Here is a 21,569-nt window from a genome sequence, read left to right as displayed (position 1 = left end):
TTTTTTGTTGTCTTAAGATGGGGTCTTGTGATGTTGCCCAGTCTGGTCTTGAACTTGGCCTCTAGTGAGCCTCCTGCCTCACCCTTCTGGGACTACAGGGGTACACCACTGTGCCCAGTTTATAAAGCATGTAGAACAGGACCTGTTACACAGTGCCGTATCAGTGTTTGTTCAATAATATGCTATTGCATGTTCTTTAAATATGCCTTTTAAAGGGATACATCATGTGTAGTTGTGTATAGTTTTCCTAATCATTTTGCTCTTTTTTTCAGTGCTATAAATAACTTTTTAATGAACATGGTACATGCTGTTCTTTCTAGTTTGTGTGCATTTTCTACTGTGCATTTACATAATTTTATTAGCCAGTCTGTTCCATTTGGAAGTTCATTGAAGCCACTGAGTGGCTTGGCTGTTACTTTGGAGGCGCATGGCTAACTGCCACCTCACCGCTGAATGAGAAGGGAATGCTTTCTTAATGTTTTCATTTTATAACCTGCTCAAGGCCACAGAAGTGGCCTGTAAGATAGTATAGTTCCCTTATACTGAATATGTTATACTGATACGTTTAAGGTAGGGACATCTAGTACCAGAAGCTAGAAACAACTGAGAGGCAAATTAATTACTGGCACAAACCTTCAAAACAGCAAGCTGGATATAACAGAGGGTTTCCTGAAGCTTAATGACCATCTCAAGTCAATGCTGGCCTTCAGCAGTCTCATGATTAACATATCCAAGCAGATCATTAATCTCCAGGAAATGCTTAGTATTTTGATTGCTGTTTGCTTCACTGAGGTTGTGAATAATTTAGTAAAGACTGATTACATGAATTTGAACAAAGAAAAGACTGTTTTTTTTCAAATATGCACAGCAGCACCTCCTAGTGAGCACAGTTTATCATTGTAAAAGGTTGAAAGAATTTCAAAAAATGCAGGATTATAGATTTCTCATAGGTTTTGATTAGTAGAAAGTATTTCCTTGTTAAAAAAAAACAACTAATATATTTTAATATATTTTCAAAATATGAAAGAAACCTAGATAGTTGAAATGTAGATGACTTTTTTAAGAACAAAATTTTAAATTCTCATTCTGTAAAAACATTGTAAAATATTAACAGTGAAACTTTGGAAAGTTTTGTTTTAACATCTTTTCTATTTTTGCAGATCAGAAAGGGTTCTTTGTTTGAAATCATTTCCTTTCCAGCAAAGACTGCTTTAACTAGCATAATATATGCTTCATATGCAGCACTAATTTATTTGGTAAGTTAATTATTAGAATCTAGAAATATAACTTATTTTAAGCAATGTACAATTGTATACTATATGATGTTATCTTTAATGATACTGTTCACAAACTAAGGTACCATTCTCTTGTAATACAAAATAATTTGATGTTAGATATTTTGAGGAGCCAAACCATCCAACAAAAATCAATTTGTTTTAATAACTAAAATTGTTTTCAGAAAGTTTATTACTATTTAAAGGCTTTGGTCAAAACATTTTAGTTTTTGCTTTCATTTAGCTACCTTTGTTCTATTTATTATCCTATGATGGCTGCAGTTCAGTATTCATCATTTTGGGTCTATGACTTTGGGGAATACAAATATCAGCATATAGTATTTTGATGATAAGTGCTGTGCATGACAAAAATATAGACAATTTTGTCCATTATAAGGGTTTTATTTTCTGCTAATAGCCATTTTTACTTTATTTTTAAAAAACCCTATAACATAGAAAAAGTGCAAAACTTGATGAATCATCACAAAATCTATTAATAATCTATGTACTATTCAGGTTAAGAAGTGAAACATTACCATCATTCCAGAAATCTTTCTTTTCCCCTCACAATCATTACCCTTGTCTATAAAGGCAACCACTACCATAGACAGTTCAGCTATTAAACTGTATGTAAGTGAAACAATATAGCTTATTTTTTTGTGTGTTTGTCTTCTTTTGCTCAGCATCATTGTTGTGAGATTGATTTGTTGTCTGTAGCAGTAGTCTATTCATTGTCATTGCTGTGTAGTGTTCCTTCTATCATCATTATTTAACCACTTCAACTGCTGGTGAGCATTTGGATTATTTCCACTTTGTGTTATTATGAATAAGGTTACTTATAAATATTCTTTTTTTTTTTTTTTTTTTTTTTTTTTTTTTGTGGTGCTGGGGATTGAACCCAGGGCCTTATGCTTGCGAGGTGAGCACTCTACCAACTGAGCTATCTCTGTAGCCCTAAATATTCTTGTTTATATCTTTTGGTGGAATTTTTAGGTCATAGAGTATGCATATGTTCATCTCTAACAAGTATTGCAAAACACTTTTCCAAAATAGTGTGTAACAATTTATATTAATCCTAGCACATTATAAAAATCCTAGTTGCTCTGTGGGTATGTAGTATTATCACATTATGATTTTAATTTTTGTTTCAATGATTTGCATACATTAAATGGATATTTAGATATCGTCTTTTCTGTTGAGAGATATCTAATTTTAAAAATTATTGATTTTTACTTTAAAAATATATTCCAGGAGTAAATTCTCTTGAAATCATATATGGGCAAATTTGTTTTTATCCTGTGACTTGCCTTTTCATTCCCTTTCTTAATTTTAATGTAGTTCAATTTATTAACATTTTCCTTTATGTTGAGCTGTGAATCCTAATTAGAGAATCTTCACCTATACCCAAGTCCACAAAAATATTCTTGTTAGAGTCTGGAAAGTTTATTTATTTTTTGTTTTGTTTTGTTTTGTAGTGCTGGGGATTGAACCCAGGGCCTTGTGCTTGCAAGGCAAGCACTCTACCAACTGAGATATATCCCCAGTCCAACTTTATTGTTTTGCCTTCCACTTTTAGATTTATAATCCATGTGGAATTGGTTTAAGGGTCAAATATTTTTCCCAATGAGTATCCAGTTGATTTACCTCAATTTCTCCAAAAATGAAAGTATTTTTCCACTGTCCTAGAAGACCCCTCCACCTTTTTTTATTATAAATCAAGTGTCTTTGTATCTAGATCTGTTTATAGTTGGCCTGTATGTCTATTCTTGCATCAACTTAACACTGTATTACAGAGCCTTATAAAATGTCTGGATAATTGGTAAAATAAGTCCTTCTTCTAATACAGGAACATGTATATCTATTTATTTTGGTCTTTAGTTTCTCATAATCAATTTATGTTTTGCTAGAATTCTTACACATTTCTATTAATTTTTATCATATTGAAACAAATTAATCTTTCCCTCACAACCTATAAATTCATAGCTGCCTCAATTAAAATCCAAGCAGGCATGTGTGTGTATAAGTTGATTCTAAAATATTTAGGGAAAAGGAAAGGGCCAAGAATAGCCAAACCAGCATATCCAGCTGTACCCCAGTGGTGAATGGCAGTAATCCCAGCTACTAGGGAGGTTGAGACAGAAGATTGAAAATTCAAGATCAACCTGGGCAAATCTGTGAGACCCTCAAAAAAAAACAAACAAAAAAAAACACAAAAAATTAAAAGGCTAGGAAGGATAGCTCAGTGGTAAAGCACTTACCTAGCACACATGAGGCCCTGGTTTCAATTCCAGCACCAAAAAAAAAAAAAAAAAAAAAGAATAACCAAGACATTCTTGAAAAACTACAACTTACTTTCTTTTTTTTTTTTTTGGTGCTGGGGATCGAACCCAGGGCCTTGTGCTTACAAGGCAAGCACTCTACCAACTGAGCTATCTCCCCAGCCCCCTACAACTTACTTTTAAACATGCTTTTTCAAGGTAAAAATCCTGAATGTATCAAATATTTCACAAATGTTTTGTTTTTGAGAAGTACTCAATATCATAAATATGAATCTTGTATAAAATTGGCATCAACTGAACTAGGTTGTAAGTACACTACAAAAATGTGTAGGATGGATGGGTGCAGGGAAACAAAAACTAAACTAAAACCAAAATTAAACTTCATTTTCTCAAAGCCTATTGAAATCATCCCAGTTTTGTCACACTATAAATTTTATAAGCAAATAATAAAAACCTCTTGGTGACCTGATAATTGATTAGATAAGCATCTAAGACCTGAGAGAGGCCAAAGTTGGAATTATGGTTTTGAAAATAAGTAGCACAACACATATATTGGAGATTAATACCACATGAGTGGAACTGAGCCAAATACAAAGAGAACAGTCAACAGAAAATATTCTTTGTCTCTTGAAGGAGACAAAGAAGCAACACTCAGAAAAACAGGAAGAGAATCAGGAAAATGGTGTAAAGAAATAAGAGACCCAGAAAATTGTGAATGGCTGCCATTAATACAAGCAGAAAAGGCCAAGTAAAAGGAAGATTTAAAAGGTCTAGTACTTAATTTGCTAAGCTTAATCATTTTGAGAACTAGTTTAGTTACATGACGGGATAAGGCAGATAAACAAACAGGTTTCAGAGGAATAGAAGATGATAAAATGGAAACCAAGAACATCGACTAGTTTGACCAAGAAAAGAAACTTATGTAGCAGTCAAGAGAGAGAGAGGACTGCAGGGAATTCCAATTTTAGGATGGAAGATATTAATGAGTGTTGTAATTTGTAGGAGAAGAGCCAGTCAAGAGTGACAGGTTGAAGAGAAAGGGAATAATTGACAGAGAACTCAGTAGGGTACAGGTTAAAACAAAGAAAGGGATACTGACCTTGATCAAAATTCTTCATTTTCTGAGACTGGAGTAAAGGTCCTCAGAATGGGCATAGATATAATTTTGTAGGTGATGGAAGAGGGAATATCAAATAAGACAGAACTTTATAATATCTTTTTTTTTTTTCACAGCACAGAACAGAAAATGATCATATTGGGTTACATGGATGAGATTATTTGTGGTTAGAAGTGATACATTTGAAGGTTTCTAGCTCTGGGTTTGGACACATTCAAAATGCAATTTCCAAAAAATATAAAAATGTTACTGACATTTAAATATCTTAATTAGAAGAACCCAAGTGCTCTGATCTGAATGTGTCCTTTACAAATTCATGTTGACTGACCCCCAAGATGTTATTAGCAGGTATGGTTTTTGTGAGGTTATTAAGTGTCATGAATGGGATTAGTGCCCTTATAAAAGGCCCCTGAGAGCTGTCTTATCCCTTCTATCATATATACACAACTAGTAGGCACCATCTATAATCTAGAAAGCAGGCCCTCACAGACACAGAATCTCCAGTTTTCCAACCTCCAGAACTGAGATAAATAATCCTATTTCCTAATAATCTTGTTGATTAAGCTATCAGTTTATATTTTTGCTATAGCAAAATGACCACACTGAAACAGCTGGGTCTTTCTACCTTTTTCTCCTAAATACTGTTTTTAGTCCTTAGGTTTGTTACCTCATTCTCAGACATTGTCTCAATATCAGTGTCTGAAGCAAGAATGAGAAGATACAAGCAAAAGATAAAGATCTTTCTCTTTAGGTAGGAGAAAAAACTTCCAAATATCTTTCCTGATCTTTCCCTGGCAGACATTTTTTTTTTAATTGTAAACAAATGGGATACATGTTGTTTCTCTGTTTGTACATGGCGTAAAGGCATACCATTTGTGTAATCATAAATTTACTGCTGTTTGATTCATTTTGCTATTTTTTCCCTTCCCCCACCCCTCCTACCCCTCTTTTCCCTCTATACAGTCCTTCCTTCCTCCATTCTTGCCCCCCTCCCTAACCCTAACTCTAACCCTAACACTAACCCCTCCCACCCTCCATTATGTGTCATCATCCACTTATTAGCGATATCATTCGTCCTTTGTTTTTTTGAGATTGGCTTATCTCACTTAGCATGATATTTTTCCAATTTCATCCATTTGCCTGCAAATGCCATAATTTTATCATTCTTTATGGCTGAGTAATATTCCATTGTATATATATACCACAGTTTCTTTATCCATTCATCAATTGAAGGACATCTAGCTTGGTTCCACAATCTGGCTATTGTGAACTGAGCAGCTATGAACATTGATGTAGCTGTATCTCTGTAATATGCTGATTTTAAGTCCTTTGGGTATAGGCCAAGGAGTGAGATAGCTGGGTCAAATGGTGGTTCCATTCCAAGTTTTCTAAGGAGTCTCCACACTGCTTTCCAGAGTGGCTGCACTAATTTGCAACCCCACCAGCAATGTATGAGTGTACCTTTCTCCCCACATCCTCCCCAACACCTGTTGTTGCTTGTATTCTTGATAATCGCCTGGCAGACATTTTATTATTTCATTGGCCATAGGGTTACATGGCTACACACTAACTGCAGAAGTGTGGAAAAGCAGCTGTGCTCCTGTGTTCTGTGAGAAGCAGGCAAGCAAGGAGGCAGGGGCCAGCTGAGGTTCTTCAAGCCTTTGTCAGCCCTTTTGCTACTACCTCTTCAAGAAAACCCTTAGAGTTTATGGTCTGTTATGCCACCTTGAAGCATTTCTTTTGTAAAACAAACTAGTTTAAGTTCATGTTTCATAGAATTTTCTATTTTGTTTGCTTGCCTTAACTACTTGACATCATCATCATCTTCATTACTAGAAAACTCACAGGGCAAGCTTAGTGAATACAGTTCTTAGGGACTCTGATTTTTTAAGTTATTTTTCTCTGTGTTTATTTTGACACTCTTCTCCTTGAAGCACTGAATAGCATTTTTTAGGTGGAAAGTGAGTCATGTGTTTGCTTAGAAATCATTGATCTACAAGCTTACTAAATTCTTACCAAAATGTTTATGTCCTTCCCAGTGTGCGCATAGGTATAAGCAAAGTTGGGAAGGAAGAAATTAAAACAAAAAGCCTACTTTGAAATGTTAACATGTTTGGGAACAAATTCCATCTCTCAAAAAATGTTTCATTTTATTTAGTTAAAAGAATAAAGATTTGAAATAGCTAATGAATTGAGGGGAAAAAAGATGTAAAGCACAATTTAATTGAAGCATACTAGGTTTCAAATAACTCTCTAGAATTTGGTATAATGTATTTAGAACAAGGAATCACTCTCCCAGTACTTATCATATGCCAAGTGCTTTCTGAAAGAAGTTTGGTTTTATTAGACTATGTAGATTGTTTATGCTAAATATTTTATTGCCATTTTTATCTGTGGTTGTTAGTTATTTAAAAAGAGACTTCACTTTTCAAAATTTTTGAAAATTATATAGGCAGTCTGCATTAATGCTGTGCTGGAGAAGGTAAAGCACATTTTCCAAGAAGAAGAATCCATAAGGCAAGACACAGAGAGTGAGAATTTTAGAAAAGCCTTTTCAGAGCCGGTGCTTTTGGAGCCTGCATTTCCTGAAGGTGAAATCCAAGCAAAACCTTACAGGTCATTGCCGGAGAAGCCAGACAACATTTCAGATCTCCCCAACCTTCCTGCTAATAAGCAGAGTAATAAGATCCAGATTTTACATTCGGTGTTTGACCAATCAGCTGAAACGAATGAATGAAGAAATCCAAACACAAACGTCACTGCAGAGAGCTTGAGTTATCTATGAAATGGCACATTTCATTTAACAAAACTAGGAAGCTAGCTAACATATACCAAATGCTCTGCTTTAAAAAAACAAAACAAACAAAAAAACTCCGGGGGGGGGGGTGTGTTACTACTATACAATGTCATTCTCTAGTATTTATATGGTAGAGAAAGTAAAATAAATCTTGATGTATAATAAACACGACTATCAATATTTTTAATGAACAAAAAAATTCTCTCTTTGGTGGGTTATACTTTATACTGTGATTTGTAATATCAGCATATTTATAATACTATTGCTAAAGATTTGTTTCGAGTGTCTATCTGGTAGGAAAAAAATACGTTTTCAGGGATTTTGAAAGGATTTCTATCTGAAAATTTCATAGTTTGAGTCTACCTATCAATTTTTTAATAAACTCACTTATAAAGTATGGAGGACTTGCAATTCACAAATGCCATAAAATATATTTACACATCTGGTATGATTTCTGTATTTGAATACCCCCCTTTAAAAAGTGTTTAAATTAAATGTTGCCTAGGCTGGCCACAGACTCCTGGGTCAAGGAATCCTTTTGTTTCAGCCTCCCAAGTAGCTGGGACTATGGGTGCCAGTCACTGTACCATGCAATGTGATGCAATGCAACCTTTTTTTCTGATTTAAAGACACACATTTGGGACCAGAAACCATTATTGCCATTGACTCCTAAGAGCAAATGCTTTTGAAACTGGCCCTGAAAACTAGGATCATAGTTTTTGCTTGTAGGAGGCATTTTAATTTATTCTGTGCCCTCTTCCCTCATCTCACTGGGAACTGAACCCAGGGGGCACTCTACCATTGAGCTATATCCTCAACCCCTTTTTCTTTCTTCTTCTTTTTTTTTTTTTTTTTTTTTTGAGACAGTGTCTTGATAGATTGCTCAGGCTGGGCTTGGACTTGCCATCCTCCTGGCTCAGTCTTCCAAGTAGCTGGGATTATAGGCATGTGCCATCATACCTGGCTCTTTTGTGCATTTTAAATTCTGAGCTTGTGATAAGACCTTAGTGGTCATTCAAGGATTTGCTGGAATGAACCTAACCCAGACATGGCACATTTTCTATATCTGATAAAGTAGCTGCTGTTATAAAAAACATTTATAAAAAGCTCCAAACTCAGGGCTGGGGTTGTGACCCAGAGGTAAAGCACTTGCCTAACATGTGTGAGGCACTGAGTTTGAGCACCACATATAAATAAATAATGAAAATAAAGGTTCATCAACAACTAAAAAATAATATATTAAAAAATAAAAATAAAAATAAAATAAATTTTAAAAAAGCTCCAAACTCTCTTGTTAATAGTCTTAGAAATGAATAACAAATGTATTACTTCATGGTACCCAAATTCCAACAGAAAAGGAAATGTAATAATATATAGTGAAGGGATACATAGAGATACTAATCTATATCATAATAAGTCTTTGTTACATACCACATTCACTATTTTTACAAATAACCGAGAGGCGAGGTAGGCCCCTTAGAATGTTAAATATTATGTTCAAACTCTTAATTTGATCCTAAATCATGAAGATTACCATGAAATGAGACTAGATTCCATTTTTAACAGTCCTCAATTCATAAGCTACTCATTACATTCTATGATGTGTTGCTGAGTTTTGCATAACTGGCATCCAGACTGTCGATTCTAAATACTTAACAACCAGCATTGTGCAGGTACTAGGCAACCAGAATAGATGGCCATAAATGTCACAGTTAAACCAGGGGGAACCACCTGTTGTATACACATGCACAAAGTTTTCTAAAATAAAAAAAAAAAACAAAAAAAAACAAAAAAAAAAACTTTTTTTAAGCTTGGTGCAGTAGCAAATGCCTGTAATCCCAGTGGATAGGGAGGATGAGGTAGGAGGATCAAAAGTTCAAAGCAAGCCTCAGCAACTTAGGCCCTAAGCAACTTAGGGAAACCCTGTCTCAAAAAATAAAAAAGGACTGGGGATATAGTTCAGCAACCCTGGGTTCAATCCCCAGCACACACACACACACAAATTTGTTTTTGGATGAAATGTATTCTGTTGGTAATCCTTAAATCATATAAAATACAAGAGCTTTTAAACTCTCATAATTGTGTGATTTTTTTAAAGATAAGTAATAATTATACCTATGTTGAAAAAATCATCTTTGGCATGGAAGCAAAGTTATTCTAAAAATATTTCCACACATACACAACACTTTTCATTGCCATGTATTTTTATCAAGAAGAACTCTGAATTACTTTGAAGTCTCCAGTGGCATAAAAATCAGAGTCACACTTAAAGGGTTCCTTAGAAAGAGTCACATAAATATTCCCATTATCCACTGTCACTCTATGAATCCTTTGCTTTATTCCTTTGGAGCACCACTCGGGTTTTGCTGATGGATCTTTAGGGTTTTTAGACTGGTATAATCCTTCTCCTGTTGCCAAAGTAATTTTGTATTTATGCCAGGGACAAACTATACATGGTCGTCCATCAAAATCCTGGGGAAAGAAATAACTGATTTAATAGTCTCAACAGTTCAAATGTTCCTGATAACCTCGGACTTAGTACAGAATATATGCAAAAAAGCTAAGTTAAAGAACAGGGCAGCTTCCTGCCCCCCAACCCCCCACCCCGTCCCATTTACAAATTATTCAGCATAAAGCAGAACCTAACCTGAGAACAGTCATCAAGTCCTTTTTGCAGTTGATCAGAAACCAGTGTGTTAGAGCTCTATCAGAAGATGACTTGCTCAGGCAAAGTATAAAAGTGACTGCAGCATTGTTATCTGTCAATGTCACCTCTACAGAAGCTGGGAAAGGATTCTAGTGCTTCTAAAAGGAATCTTCAGTAGCTACTGGAAGAACTACAAGTTCCAGATATGAACTCAGGAGTTACTAAAGGCAGGAGAGCAAATGTTAATTGAAAAGCAATTTGTGACCTACTTTGTAACTGTATCTTAGTGAGGTTCTTCTCAAACTTGAAGGAGTATGGGAATAACCTGGGTCTTGTTTAAATGCAGTGCTATTTAAATTCAGAAAGCTTACAGCAGTGAGTCCAAGATTCTCCATGTCTAAGAAGCTCTCAAGGCTTCTGGGCTGTGGATCACACTTTGGATAGCAAGGTCTTAAAGCTCTCATGAACTGAACTGGGGGAAATTCTATGACATTATTGTTAGCAGCTGCTTACATTTTTCCTATACATCAGAAATGTAGAAATACTGATTTGTACCCCCATATTGCTGTTGGCAAACACATTTTCACAATTTAAACACACATATGTCTTTTAACATGAGGACAGGTATAAACCAGGTGGCTGTCAAGTTAAATTGTTTTGTTTGTATTTTTTTTTTCTCCTTATGGTACTGAGGATTGAACCCAGGGCCTCATGAATGGTAGGCAAGTTCTCAACCACTGAACCATCCCCAGCTCCCAGGAGGACGTCAAGTGTAGAGAGAGTGAAATGCTAAGTTCAGGCTTGTATTTTGTGCCAATCATAGAGAAGTAGAGAAGAAATAAGGTATTAGTTTGGAATGCAAAGAAGCAAAGGCAATTCCTCCATTATTCTTTAGTTAAGACCTCAAAGTGTAGTTTCTTTAAAATTTTTAAGAACTATTATTTTATAAAATATATGCTCATTATAAAAACATACAAAGTGTAAAGTATTCTTTTTAATTTAAAAATAAATATCTCATTAGAAGTACTATTCTAGGACTTGCTTTTATCACTCACAAACACAGTTAACATTCCTCCATACCAGTACATGTAGTTCTGCCTCATTAATTTAATGGTCACACAGTATTCCACAGCATGGCTGTATTACAATTTATTTAACCAGTTTTTTACTGTTAAAATGTTTAGGTTAGGCTGACCTCAATTTTTTGTTATAAGAAACAATGCTACAGTGAAACTTTCCTATGTATAGACAAACATTGTGCAATTATAGCCATAGGACAGATACCTCAGAGTATTGTTAGGTCAAAGACATGCATAGTTCTTATATTTATCTGTGAAATGGGTTTCTTTACATTGTAGGGTTGTGAATATCAAAAATATTTGCAATTACATTAAAGCTCATGAGATATAATTAAATTCAAATATACATTATTTTTGAATAAAGAATGAAATGGATGAAAACGAATAGGAAAAATCTGAGTTTGTTGAGCATAAATTTTACATACCTCTATTTCTCCCAAATGTAAAGGTCCTCCTGAATCTGAAAAGTAATTGAATATTACATGTAGTCACTAAAAACCCTGAAATTTGATAGCATTATGATAAATAAATACAAGTTCTACAAATGAAAAATAAAATCTTACGATAACAGCGAATATCCATAGCATGATATTCTCCTCTGTGGTAGAAAATGACCACTTCTCTGTCATGGACAACAGCTGTCATTCTTTCAGATTTCTTAATGTCATCTTCTCTGCCGACACAGACAGAAGAATATTCCTTATCTTCAGGATCTTGTACAGAGCCTTCAAGATCCATGCTAGTTGGGGCAGGGGCAGGGAGGAAAGAAAGAAAATTGCAAATGGTCTATTTGGCTACAACTCACAGAGACATAACAATAGTCTGGATTTCTTGACTAATGGATGCATTTTCCTGTAGTTATATGAAAGAAAACACTTATAAATACTAGATTATAGTTAGTCATTACTTTGAGTTAGAGATTCCTAATGTCTGCCAAAATTAGAGCGGGCTCCCCATTCTAAGGCTAGGCTTGTATTAGATTAATTTCAACGCTTAAGATGGAAATTTTAGAACTACTAAGGCACAGATTAAAGATTTACTACTTCTTCATTCCCTATCAAATTTAATTCTCAATAACATCTGGTTACAATCTACATTGTTTACAGTCTTCTGCTGAAGGTAGTCTGAAGAGTCTTAGCCCTTTGGCTGAGGAAGCGCACTTGTTTTTACCTACAGCACAGCCAACTGTTACAGACACGACCAAATAACTACTCTAAAAAGAGGGGAAAGGTATAAATAAAAATTGTCATTACTACTTCTGCCTTATTTTGGGCATTCAAAGAGATTCTCCTCAATTAACTTACAAAACAGAAGGTATCATGTACTTTTACCTCAGCACAGATATTTAGCCTTACAGAGGCTAAATATTTAAAAGTGATCCAAAAACCTTTTATATACTTTAAGAATGTATTCTCAGCCTGTGAATTCCATGTTAGAATGCATCATCAAGACACATAAGCATCAGTGGTTTAGCCACCTTTATGCAGCTGGCATAAAGCAGCTCACTCACAATGCAGGTAATAGAAAAGGGGCTGCCTATCACATTATGGCATGAGATCCTGCAGTATCTGGACTGTTTTCTTGGAGCAGAACTAATTCAATTCCTTTATTATATGACAGAAATTAAAAGTTTATGACAGATGAAAGAAATTAAAGTTTCATGACAGCATCTAATCACAACCTACTTTTATCTTTGGTACAGACAGACAAATTTCTCAATCTATTTAGAAGAAATGTAAGTTCAACACCAAGCAGGTAAAATTCTCAAGGAATGGCTACCAATAATAATCTTTATCACAGCATATTTTTAAAACAAAAAGAAAGCTTTCAACAAAAGTTCTTCAAGTTCTCCTCTTATATAGTTCTCCTTCCTTATTAGAGATGATTGTTCATGATAAATAATATGATGTTAGATATTTATCAGTCATGATAAATATTTTCTGAACATCCACTATGTGACTGGACTTCAGGAAGTAAGACATGAAAGTTTCTGTCCCCCAAGATAAGTAGAAAGTTCCCCAAGATTGTCACTGATAGGAGTATCAGTGACCAAACTGGGGTTAGAACTGTTCTACTGCACAAAATTAATTAACTCATGAATCTTAGTTTAAAAGTCTTACTAAACAGTAAGAGTCATGAATTTTATTCTTCACTGTAATGACTTTCAAACGAACTTTATGGATTTCTCACTGTTACCTAATGTGTATGCCTGCACATGCACGATTTTGTGTGTTTGTGTGTGTGCATCTGGGAAAAGAGAGGTAGTTTATTCTGCCCTTCACTATAGCTTTCCAAAAATTTTATATTATCACATGACTAGCTACATTAATATTTTTGATAAGTGGTGAGACTGACAATAAGTAAATAAATACACAAAAAACTATACACTATAAAAGCCAAGAAGAAAATAAGCTGAGTAATATAAGAAAGTAAATGGGAAGGTGATTTTGTTAAGAATGGGCAAAGAATGTAACTGAGATAATAGCTGAAACCCCCCAAATGCAAATGAGTTGGACCTGCTAAGAGCTGGTAGAAGAGAATTACAAACACAATGAATAGCAAATACAAAAGCCTGAAGAATAGAAAAAGGTCTTGGTTAATCTGAGGAACAGAAAGGAGCTGAAACATAATGAGCAAAATTGGCATATAAGCACAAGCCAGGTTGTGCAGTGCTGTGTGGGGGCTTTATTTTAAGAAAATGGGAAGCCACTAAAGGAGGTAAAGCATGATCTACTTTTAGATATGATCCATTTTTTAAAAAATGCCCTGGGTTCTATGGAGAATGAATTACAGCAGAACAAAAATAAAAACGTTGGGGGAGAAGGGAAGAATAGAAATTCAGTAGATTAGACAAAGGGGGATGAAGGGAAGGGAGGAGGGATAGAAAAAGGAAAGACAGTGAAATCAATCTGATATAACTTTCCTATGTACATATATAAATACACCACAGTCAATCCCACATCATGCACACAAGAATAGGATCCTAATTAGAATAAGATATATATTCCATACTTGTATAATTATATCAAAATGCATTCTACTGACATGTATAACTAAAAAAAAAACAGTAAAAAAATAATAATAATAAAAGCACAGAAATCAGAAAGTTACTAAGGACCATGGGAGAGATGGTGGCTTAGACTGGGGTGTGTCCTTTGTGTGGGAGAAAAAGTAACAGCATCAACAACAGTGGCATAATGAATTATGCTAAACGCCAGACTCTGTTTTAAGACTTCATTTATTTACTTCTTCAATCCCCCAACATACTACTTAAAAAGTATTATTTAATTTTACAGTGAGGAAACTGAGGCACAAAGAAGTTGGGCTGGGCTGGGGATATAGCTCAGTTGGTAGAGTGCTTGCCTTGCAAGCACAAGGCCCTGGGTTCAAATCCCCAGCACCACAAAAAAAAAAAAAAAAAAAAAAAAAAAAAAAAAAGAAGTTGGGCTAATGGAAAGAAGGAACTAAAGAAAAAGAAAGTTGGTTCCAAAGTTTTAGGATCATGCAATGAGGTGAACTGTAGTGTCACTGACCGTGAGGGGAAAGACTGAGAAAGAATGGTATTTTTACAGGGATGGGAAATCAGGCACTTGCTGTTTTTTGTACATACTGAATTTAAGGTGCCTAAGAGACATCTGAGTGGAGATATCTAGCCAGCAGTCAAACATAGGAGACTAAAATTGAGAATGACTAGAGAGAAATACTCTTAGTAGTTTTCCAGTTATAGAGTTCACTGCAGTCACTTAGCACAGATAGGGGAGAAGAAGGTCTAAGAAATTCCTAAAGCATTTTAACATTTAGAGGTCAAGTGGATAAGAGGCAAAAGAGAAGGCAGATCAGTAGAGTGTCTAATTTATTCTAAGCAAATAAAATTTCTTTACTGCTCTCTCATATCTCCTGTCTTCTCTTTAAATTGCAAGTAGTTGATAACATGCAGGGGTCAGGGTGGCAGAGACGCAGTTAAGGAGGTAAAATCCACTTTAATGCTGGTTACCTCTGTGTATTAAACAACAAATGATACATGAAGAAAACATGGGTTTCCTAGGAAACTGACTCCCAAAACTTTGGTTGTTCATTAAGAACTGGGTCTACCCTTTTCTCTTTGTAAATTCACTTAATCCCTATACTACTACTCTCCTAGAAATGAAATCTGATGAGTATTCAAATAAAGGCCTACATCTAGAGTATAAACACTACAACTCTTTTTTCCCAGTATTTCCTAAAGTTTGTCTCATATTTCACTCTTCAATGTCTTTTTGGCCAAATATAGAAATTAAAAGATCAGAAAAAAAAAAAACAGGTTTAAGAAATCTCTCAACATTGTTCATAGAGAAAGACTCAAGCGTTATAGGTTTGATCCAATCCTTAAATCAAAATGATGACTCCTATACCACTATATAACATTTAGCAGCCATTCTTCAAAATTCAAAGTTATATACATACTCAGCCTTAAAAATGGTATATGTGTACATTTTCAACCCCCAAATAACTCCTTGGTCATCTTACAAAACCTCAGTACGTGTTTGTGACAGACAAAAGTCTTCCAAAACAAAATGTAACTACAATTCTAAAGGTTGTAACAAGTCTAGGTTTTATTCAATATTTTCATTTTCGGTTCCATTTTAACAATTTCATCATTTAATGGATTCATTTAACCAGAGTGGGAAACTACAGAAAGGCCTGAAAACCTGAGAAGAATCCAACCCTGCCTACTACAAGATAAGGAATTACATATGGAAAAGGAAAGGAAGTAGATTAAATGATGTCCCATGTTACCTGTAGAGACTCAGCTGCTATTAAACACTAAGATGTTTGCTGTGAAATGTTCATATTAAACATAAAACACTTGTCTGTAATTTAAGGTACTTATCATAATTATAGACCACATGTCAACTTCACATAAATATCACAATTTTAGGAAGCTCATCCTTTATAATCCATAGTCTCTTCCAATAACAGTTATTTGTCATAATTTATAGGAGGTGGCACAATGTACTTTTTTCCTTGATAAACAGAACATGTCATTTTAATTCTATTTAAGTCCAAGGTTAACATTGGACATATAAACACACATATCCAACTTTTTTAAAGGGGCACCTGGATCTAGAATAGAATGGTTCTGAACTATGGACCCAATCCTCTCCTGCCAAGAAGAAACATTCGTTTATGGTAGTGTCAAGTGGCTTCAGAGGATTTTCAGGATGGTTTCCCTGTTTATTTAAACCTATATAACCAGTTGAAAACTTTCAAATTTTAGGAGGAAAAGAGCGTGAGTCACTTTAAAAGCAAGTTTATAAAACAAATTATTACAAGTAAAATCTCTATGTGAGTGTATTAGCAGTGAGTTTTAGAAAAAGGGCATAGACCATAGTTTTGAGAGGGGTAGTGGAAGACAGATATTAGATATCATCATAAACCTGGGCTCCAAACTGAGGTGGAGAGAGGGGCAGGGGAGGAAGGGCATTAGGGGAAGGGAGAAGAGAAGAGGGAAAGGAGAAGGAAGCGGGTAGGGGAAAAGGGAGAAAAGGAGAGAAAGAGTGCAAGTATGTGAGCATGGACAGGAAGAGGCATGGATTTTTATTCAATGAATAAAGGAAAGTATTACACAAATTAAGTTTAGGAAATTACAGGGGTGTCAAATATGTTTTTTTTTTTTTTTTTTTTTTGCCTTGTTAATCCTCGCTCTAAGTAAACAAGTTGATCTGGAGGTATATAGCTCAGTGGAAGAGCATATGCTTAGTATGCATGAGACCCTGGGTTCAACTCCAACATGGCAAAAATAAAACAAAACAAACCTATAATTAATCTAATTATTGAAAAAAGTATAGAAAAATAATACAAACACTATCTCACAATTTTAATCTATCTATCAAATTTTAATATCTAAAAATTTATCTCACAATAAAAAAGCAAAATCATATTGTTCTTAAGAAAAGATGAAGAATACTACAATCATGATTTTCTATATTACTTATGGCCCTCAGGAGGCTTGAATACTGTCCCTCTAAATAGTCACCTGGTTTTACTTGATTTTGGCAGGTACCCAAAATATACAAATGGCTAGGTGGTAGTATTTACCTTCAGAATTAGGCGTGCAGCCTTTATTACATTTTGTGACAGAACATACAGAGGGGCAACTGTGAAAGGAAAAAATGAGAAAAAGAGACAAATGAACTGAATGAAGGGAAAAAAGTTTAAGAAAAAATAAAAACAAAGCAATATGGAATTTGCAACACATAAAACCAACAAAGGATTAAGATGCAGAATATATGAAACACTCTTACAGACCAGCAAGAAAATGTCAAATAACCACAGAAAAATGGGCAAAAGCCATAAACAAACATTTCACAGATGAAGAAATATGAATGCCACTTAGCACCTGTAAAGATGCTCAAACTCATTAGGAAAATGCAAAGGAAATGCAAAGCAAAGTCACAAATGGGACATTATTTTCCATTCACAAAAATTACGCCAAGTATAGGCAAGAATATGGAGCAACCACTAGCGAAGACACAAACTAATGCTCAGTTTGACACTACCCAGTAAAGCTGAACATATACATAACCCAATAATCCCACTTTAAGTATATGCCAGAGAAATGTGCACAGGTACACCAGGAAACATGCACAAGAACTTAACAATAAAAGACAAGAAACTAAAAACCCATGAAGGGTAGAAGGGATAATTTTTATGTTCACTCAATAGAATGCTATATAGCAGTAAAAATGTACTGCTACATCAACTTGAATTAATTTAAAAAACAACTGCAAATGAAAAATAAGTCTTAAATATTTTCAGATACACTTCCATTTTTATCAAGTGCAAAAGCAGGCAAAACCAAACAATATATTATTCATGAATAAATGTTTATAGAGCAAATTTGTAAAGAAAAGCAAGGGGGATGATAAACTAAATTTCTTAAATGTCTCAAAATATCTAGTTAGTTCTTACACTTAAAATTAGCTTTTCAATATTTAAGTTGTATCCTACTTAATGTCTATGTTGTAAATGGCCTAAACCCAAGAAGAAAGAGGAAAAAGTTGTACTTTATACCCTTACAGAACCTGCCTGCACATAGATCATGAATGAACTATTTGAGAATTTGGTACAGCTTATGTCAAAACTTACGACTAAAGAAGAAAGTATATGAAGCGTTCCGCTCATCCCCCCCCAAAAAAACTAGTATAGAAATACTAGTACTTAGACATAACAAAATACAAGAGATGTAAACTAACATCAAAGGTTAATTAACTTCTCCAAATAAAGTCCTTTCAGTTTCTTCAAACAGAGTCTGCAAGGTTTGCCTCCAACCAATAAAAACTGTGGTGAACTTTAAAAGAACTAATAAGAAATGAACAGAGAAGGCTGGGGCTAAATGATAAAGGTTTCAGAGAATTACCATTATAGACTTGCATTATGCTTAGAAAGTATTATCTCATCTTTCAAATAGTTTCCTTTATGTATCGCAAGTGGTAGTCTTTATTTATGATATTTGATGACTATTTATACTTAACACTCATATTATTCTTAATTGAATACTGTGAATATCATGGTCCATTCAGACAACGGTGAGTCCATGTGTTCACTTTAATTATGCTACTTTGATGAACTATTCATGTACTCTTACAAATTTCCTCTACTTTAGTTTAAGATCTTTTTAAAACATTTTTTAGTTTTACATTGACAGACAAAATTGAATGTATTTATTGTGTACAATATGATGTTCTGAAGTATATATTCACTGTGATATGACTACATCTAGTTGTCACATAATAATCATTTTGTGGTGAGAACATTTTACATCTATTCCTAGATTTTTTTCAATACAAAATTTTATTAACTACAGTCACCATTTTGTACAATGGATACACGATAGCAGATTCTTAACTGAATAAAAGAAAAATGGAAAATTAGACAATTTAGCCAGTTTGTGAGCTAGATGAACTTTTTCCTTCTGAAAAATTTAGCTGTTCTATTTCAAAACTGTCTTCAGAAAACCTTTTTTGGTCTGTTCCTAAAATTAGATTTCTAAAGGTGCTAACTTCATATAAAATTACAAACTAGTTAAATGGATCCTCAGTCATTATTCCAAAATAGATAATACATTCAGATTAAATTTAAAGGAAAAATACTTTAACTCAATTAAGTTTCCAAAAGACACTGGAGACAAAAGAGGCATGAAGTTAAAGGTACTTACTTGTTACTCCTCTTGAGCAAGGACAAAAGTGCTTTTACTAAGTCTGGGGACTTGGCCCACACATTATCAAAATGCTTATCTCCAGGGTGACACCCTTGCTTTTAGGTTCAGGGGAGAGAAATGCCTTTGATAGTAGTTTTGAATCTCTGGATGACAGAACAACAATAGATTAAAAAAAAAAAAAAAGCTGTCCTTCAGCGAGTGCCTACTACTTTACCTTTTTTCATACATTAGCTCACTAGTTCTCACTAAATTGATGATTAATGACCGAAGATATGAGTAAGTACTACTTAATAGACCCACATTTTTATAAAAGCATGCGCCCTGCAAGTAAACCATCTTGAAGGCACAAAATCCTTTTAACAATGCAAAGATTTACATTAGTGATGTATATATTGATTATCTTTACATTGGTGGTACATACATACATCAGGAAAGAAGATGTTTCTTATTTGTTTTTGATTTAGGAACGCTAATGTGTAAGAGTTGTGACCACAAATTATTCAAATGGAATACTAGTCTAATTTAATAAATTTATAGAGCCATTCCATCCTGGAAACCGCCACCATCAGCTGGCATTAGAGATCCAGGATCACAGCTGAGCTTTTCCCTACTTGAATCCCGGCTTTGCGTGATCTGGGGCAAATTGCTTCATTTTGCTGTGCTGCTTACTTAAGAAAGGGCTGCCACGTAGGGTGTGGTTAGGGTTAAGTGCTTGAATACACTTGAAATGTTTAGAGCCTGGCCTAACCGCAGGAAACGCTCAAATTAAGTTGGTTGCTACCTCTAAGCTCTTTCCAGCTCTGCCAGTTTGTCTTGAGTGACTTCAAACTGTATTTAACGTTTCAGTAAAGATGATCTGCAGTTCGTTAAGAACAAGCAGCGCCGTGGACAGACTTGAGTGTGGTGGTCCAGATGCAATCCCAAAGGTAGCTCCAGGAGACAAATAATTGGGACGGATGGAGCTGCAGAAACCCTAAAGCAGTTTTTATATTTTAGGGTGCACAAATGCCCGGAAAAATGTTAGAAACCACCAGGGCTTCAGGTCAGAGGTGCGGCCCAATTCCCAAGGTGAACAAGGTCAGTGGGCCTCCAATGCCGGCGCAAAAGCCTGCCGTGGAGGTTAACAGTTAACTAATGCTGAACCTCTGGCCCACGAGCTCAGAGCAGCAGTGAGCAGGGGCCATAGAACAGCCGCCAGCCGCCGCCACCGGAAGCAGGGGCCGTCGCCGGCCGGAAGCAGCTGTCCCCGCGGGCCCCGCCCCCGGCGCCCGGCCGCCCAGCCCCGCACTGAGAGAACAGAACTCACAGTCAAGTCCTCGCTCCGCCTCCGCGAGACCCACCCGCAGCGGCCTCCGCGGGAATGCGACTGCGTAAACCAGAGAGCTCTAGCCCCCGCGCGGCGCCTCCGCGGGGCGGGCGTAGAAGCCCACGTGACCTAGAGGTGCCCGCCCCCGAGGCCGCCTTAGTGGCCCTGCTGGATGATGACCCCGCCTGACGTCGGGATTGCAAAACTCTGCCAGTACCTACGAATTAGCAGTCTTAATCGTGTGTTTGACAAATGTGAGTGGCATTGGTTTCCTTATTAGGTGTTTATTGAGCTCACTACATTTGTCCATATTTTAAATGCACTCAGCAATCTCTCTAAGGAATTTACCTATACAATATTTGTAGAAGTTCTTCACGGTGCATATAAGCCATGTATAAGGATATTTGTTGCAACGAGAGAATAAAATAGCTAGGTGATAATCAACCCAAGGAAAGGGTTAAATAAAATACAGTGCAGACACGTGAATTACTGTAAGGACTGATTCCTTGATATATCGACTGTTACAAGGCACGACACAGAATAGTATGTGTAGAGTGCACTCAGTGTAAAATTGTTTATTGAGCAAATGTGTGTACACAAACTTTTTCTTAAAAGGCAAAAGAAATGTGGTTATTTGCGGGGGAGATGGAGGGTGTAGTTTTTGTATTTTGAACTTTACATTTTTTTCCTCTTTATACTTCCCTGAATTAAAATTAAAAAAAAATAAACAAATCGTTATATTTGTGTTCAGAACTGGAAGCTAGATGGCCCTGATAGTTTTTTTTTTTTTTTTTTTTTAAGTTTCTTGGATTATCTTCCTGCAGTGGTTTGTAAGGTTGGCTATGCCTTAGAGTTATCTGTGTTTTAAAG

At 35.4% G+C, this 21,569-nt stretch overlaps 2 protein-coding genes across 6 annotated transcripts in view; one reads left to right on the top strand and one right to left on the bottom strand.

Annotated features, from left to right (window-relative positions):
* Positions 1-7,407, top strand: part of Spata9 (spermatogenesis associated 9) — a 29,784-nt gene extending 22,377 nt beyond the window's left edge. Inside the window, exons 4-5 of the mRNA XM_047556742.1 lie at positions 1,161-1,256; positions 7,123-7,407. Of these exons, the coding sequence (XP_047412698.1) occupies positions 1,161-1,256; positions 7,123-7,407 (381 nt within the window). The remainder of the gene's footprint in view (positions 1-1,160; positions 1,257-7,122) is intronic.
* Positions 7,408-9,576: 2,169 nt separating this feature from the next.
* On the bottom strand, positions 9,577-20,822 carry Rfesd (Rieske Fe-S domain containing). 5 transcript variants are annotated; one of them, XM_047556745.1, is made up of 6 exons: positions 20,700-20,822; positions 19,391-19,536; positions 17,272-17,330; positions 11,757-11,932; positions 11,619-11,653; positions 9,578-9,939 (listed from the first exon to the last, which is right to left on the bottom strand). In XM_047556745.1, exons 4-6 carry the CDS (start codon positions 11,929-11,931, stop codon positions 9,676-9,678), a joined length of 474 nt encoding a protein of 157 aa, XP_047412701.1. In that variant the 5' UTR covers position 11,932; positions 17,272-17,330; positions 19,391-19,536; positions 20,700-20,822; the 3' UTR covers positions 9,578-9,675. The 5 variants fall into 5 exon arrangements, with proteins under 5 accessions (XP_047412703.1, XP_047412701.1, XP_047412699.1 ...); XM_047556743.1 differs by lacking the exon at positions 20,700-20,822 and adding an exon at positions 20,175-20,481; XM_047556747.1 differs by lacking the exons at positions 17,272-17,330; positions 20,700-20,822 and adding an exon at positions 20,175-20,483 and having other exon boundaries at positions 9,577-9,939.
* Between the last annotated feature and the right edge of the window lie 747 nt (positions 20,823-21,569).

This window comes from Sciurus carolinensis, chromosome 6 (assembly GCF_902686445.1).
Source record: "Sciurus carolinensis chromosome 6, mSciCar1.2, whole genome shotgun sequence".
Taxonomy (NCBI): Eukaryota; Metazoa; Chordata; class Mammalia; order Rodentia; family Sciuridae; genus Sciurus; species Sciurus carolinensis.
The sequence above is the reverse complement of the archived record's forward strand: the minus strand, read 5'-3'. Positions and strand labels throughout refer to the sequence as shown.

Coding starts and splice junctions, on each gene's coding strand:
- Rfesd (XM_047556745.1), bottom strand. CDS start 11,931: ATGGATCTTGAAGGCTCTGTACAAGATCCTGAAGATAAGGAATATTCT. Junction 11,654..11,756: donor TATGGATATTCGCTGTTATC/GTAAGATTTTAT, acceptor ATTACTTTTCAG/ATTCAGGAGGACCTTTACAT. Junction 9,940..11,618: donor TACATTTGGGAGAAATAGAG/GTATGTAAAATT, acceptor TTCTTTCCCCAG/GATTTTGATGGACGACCATG.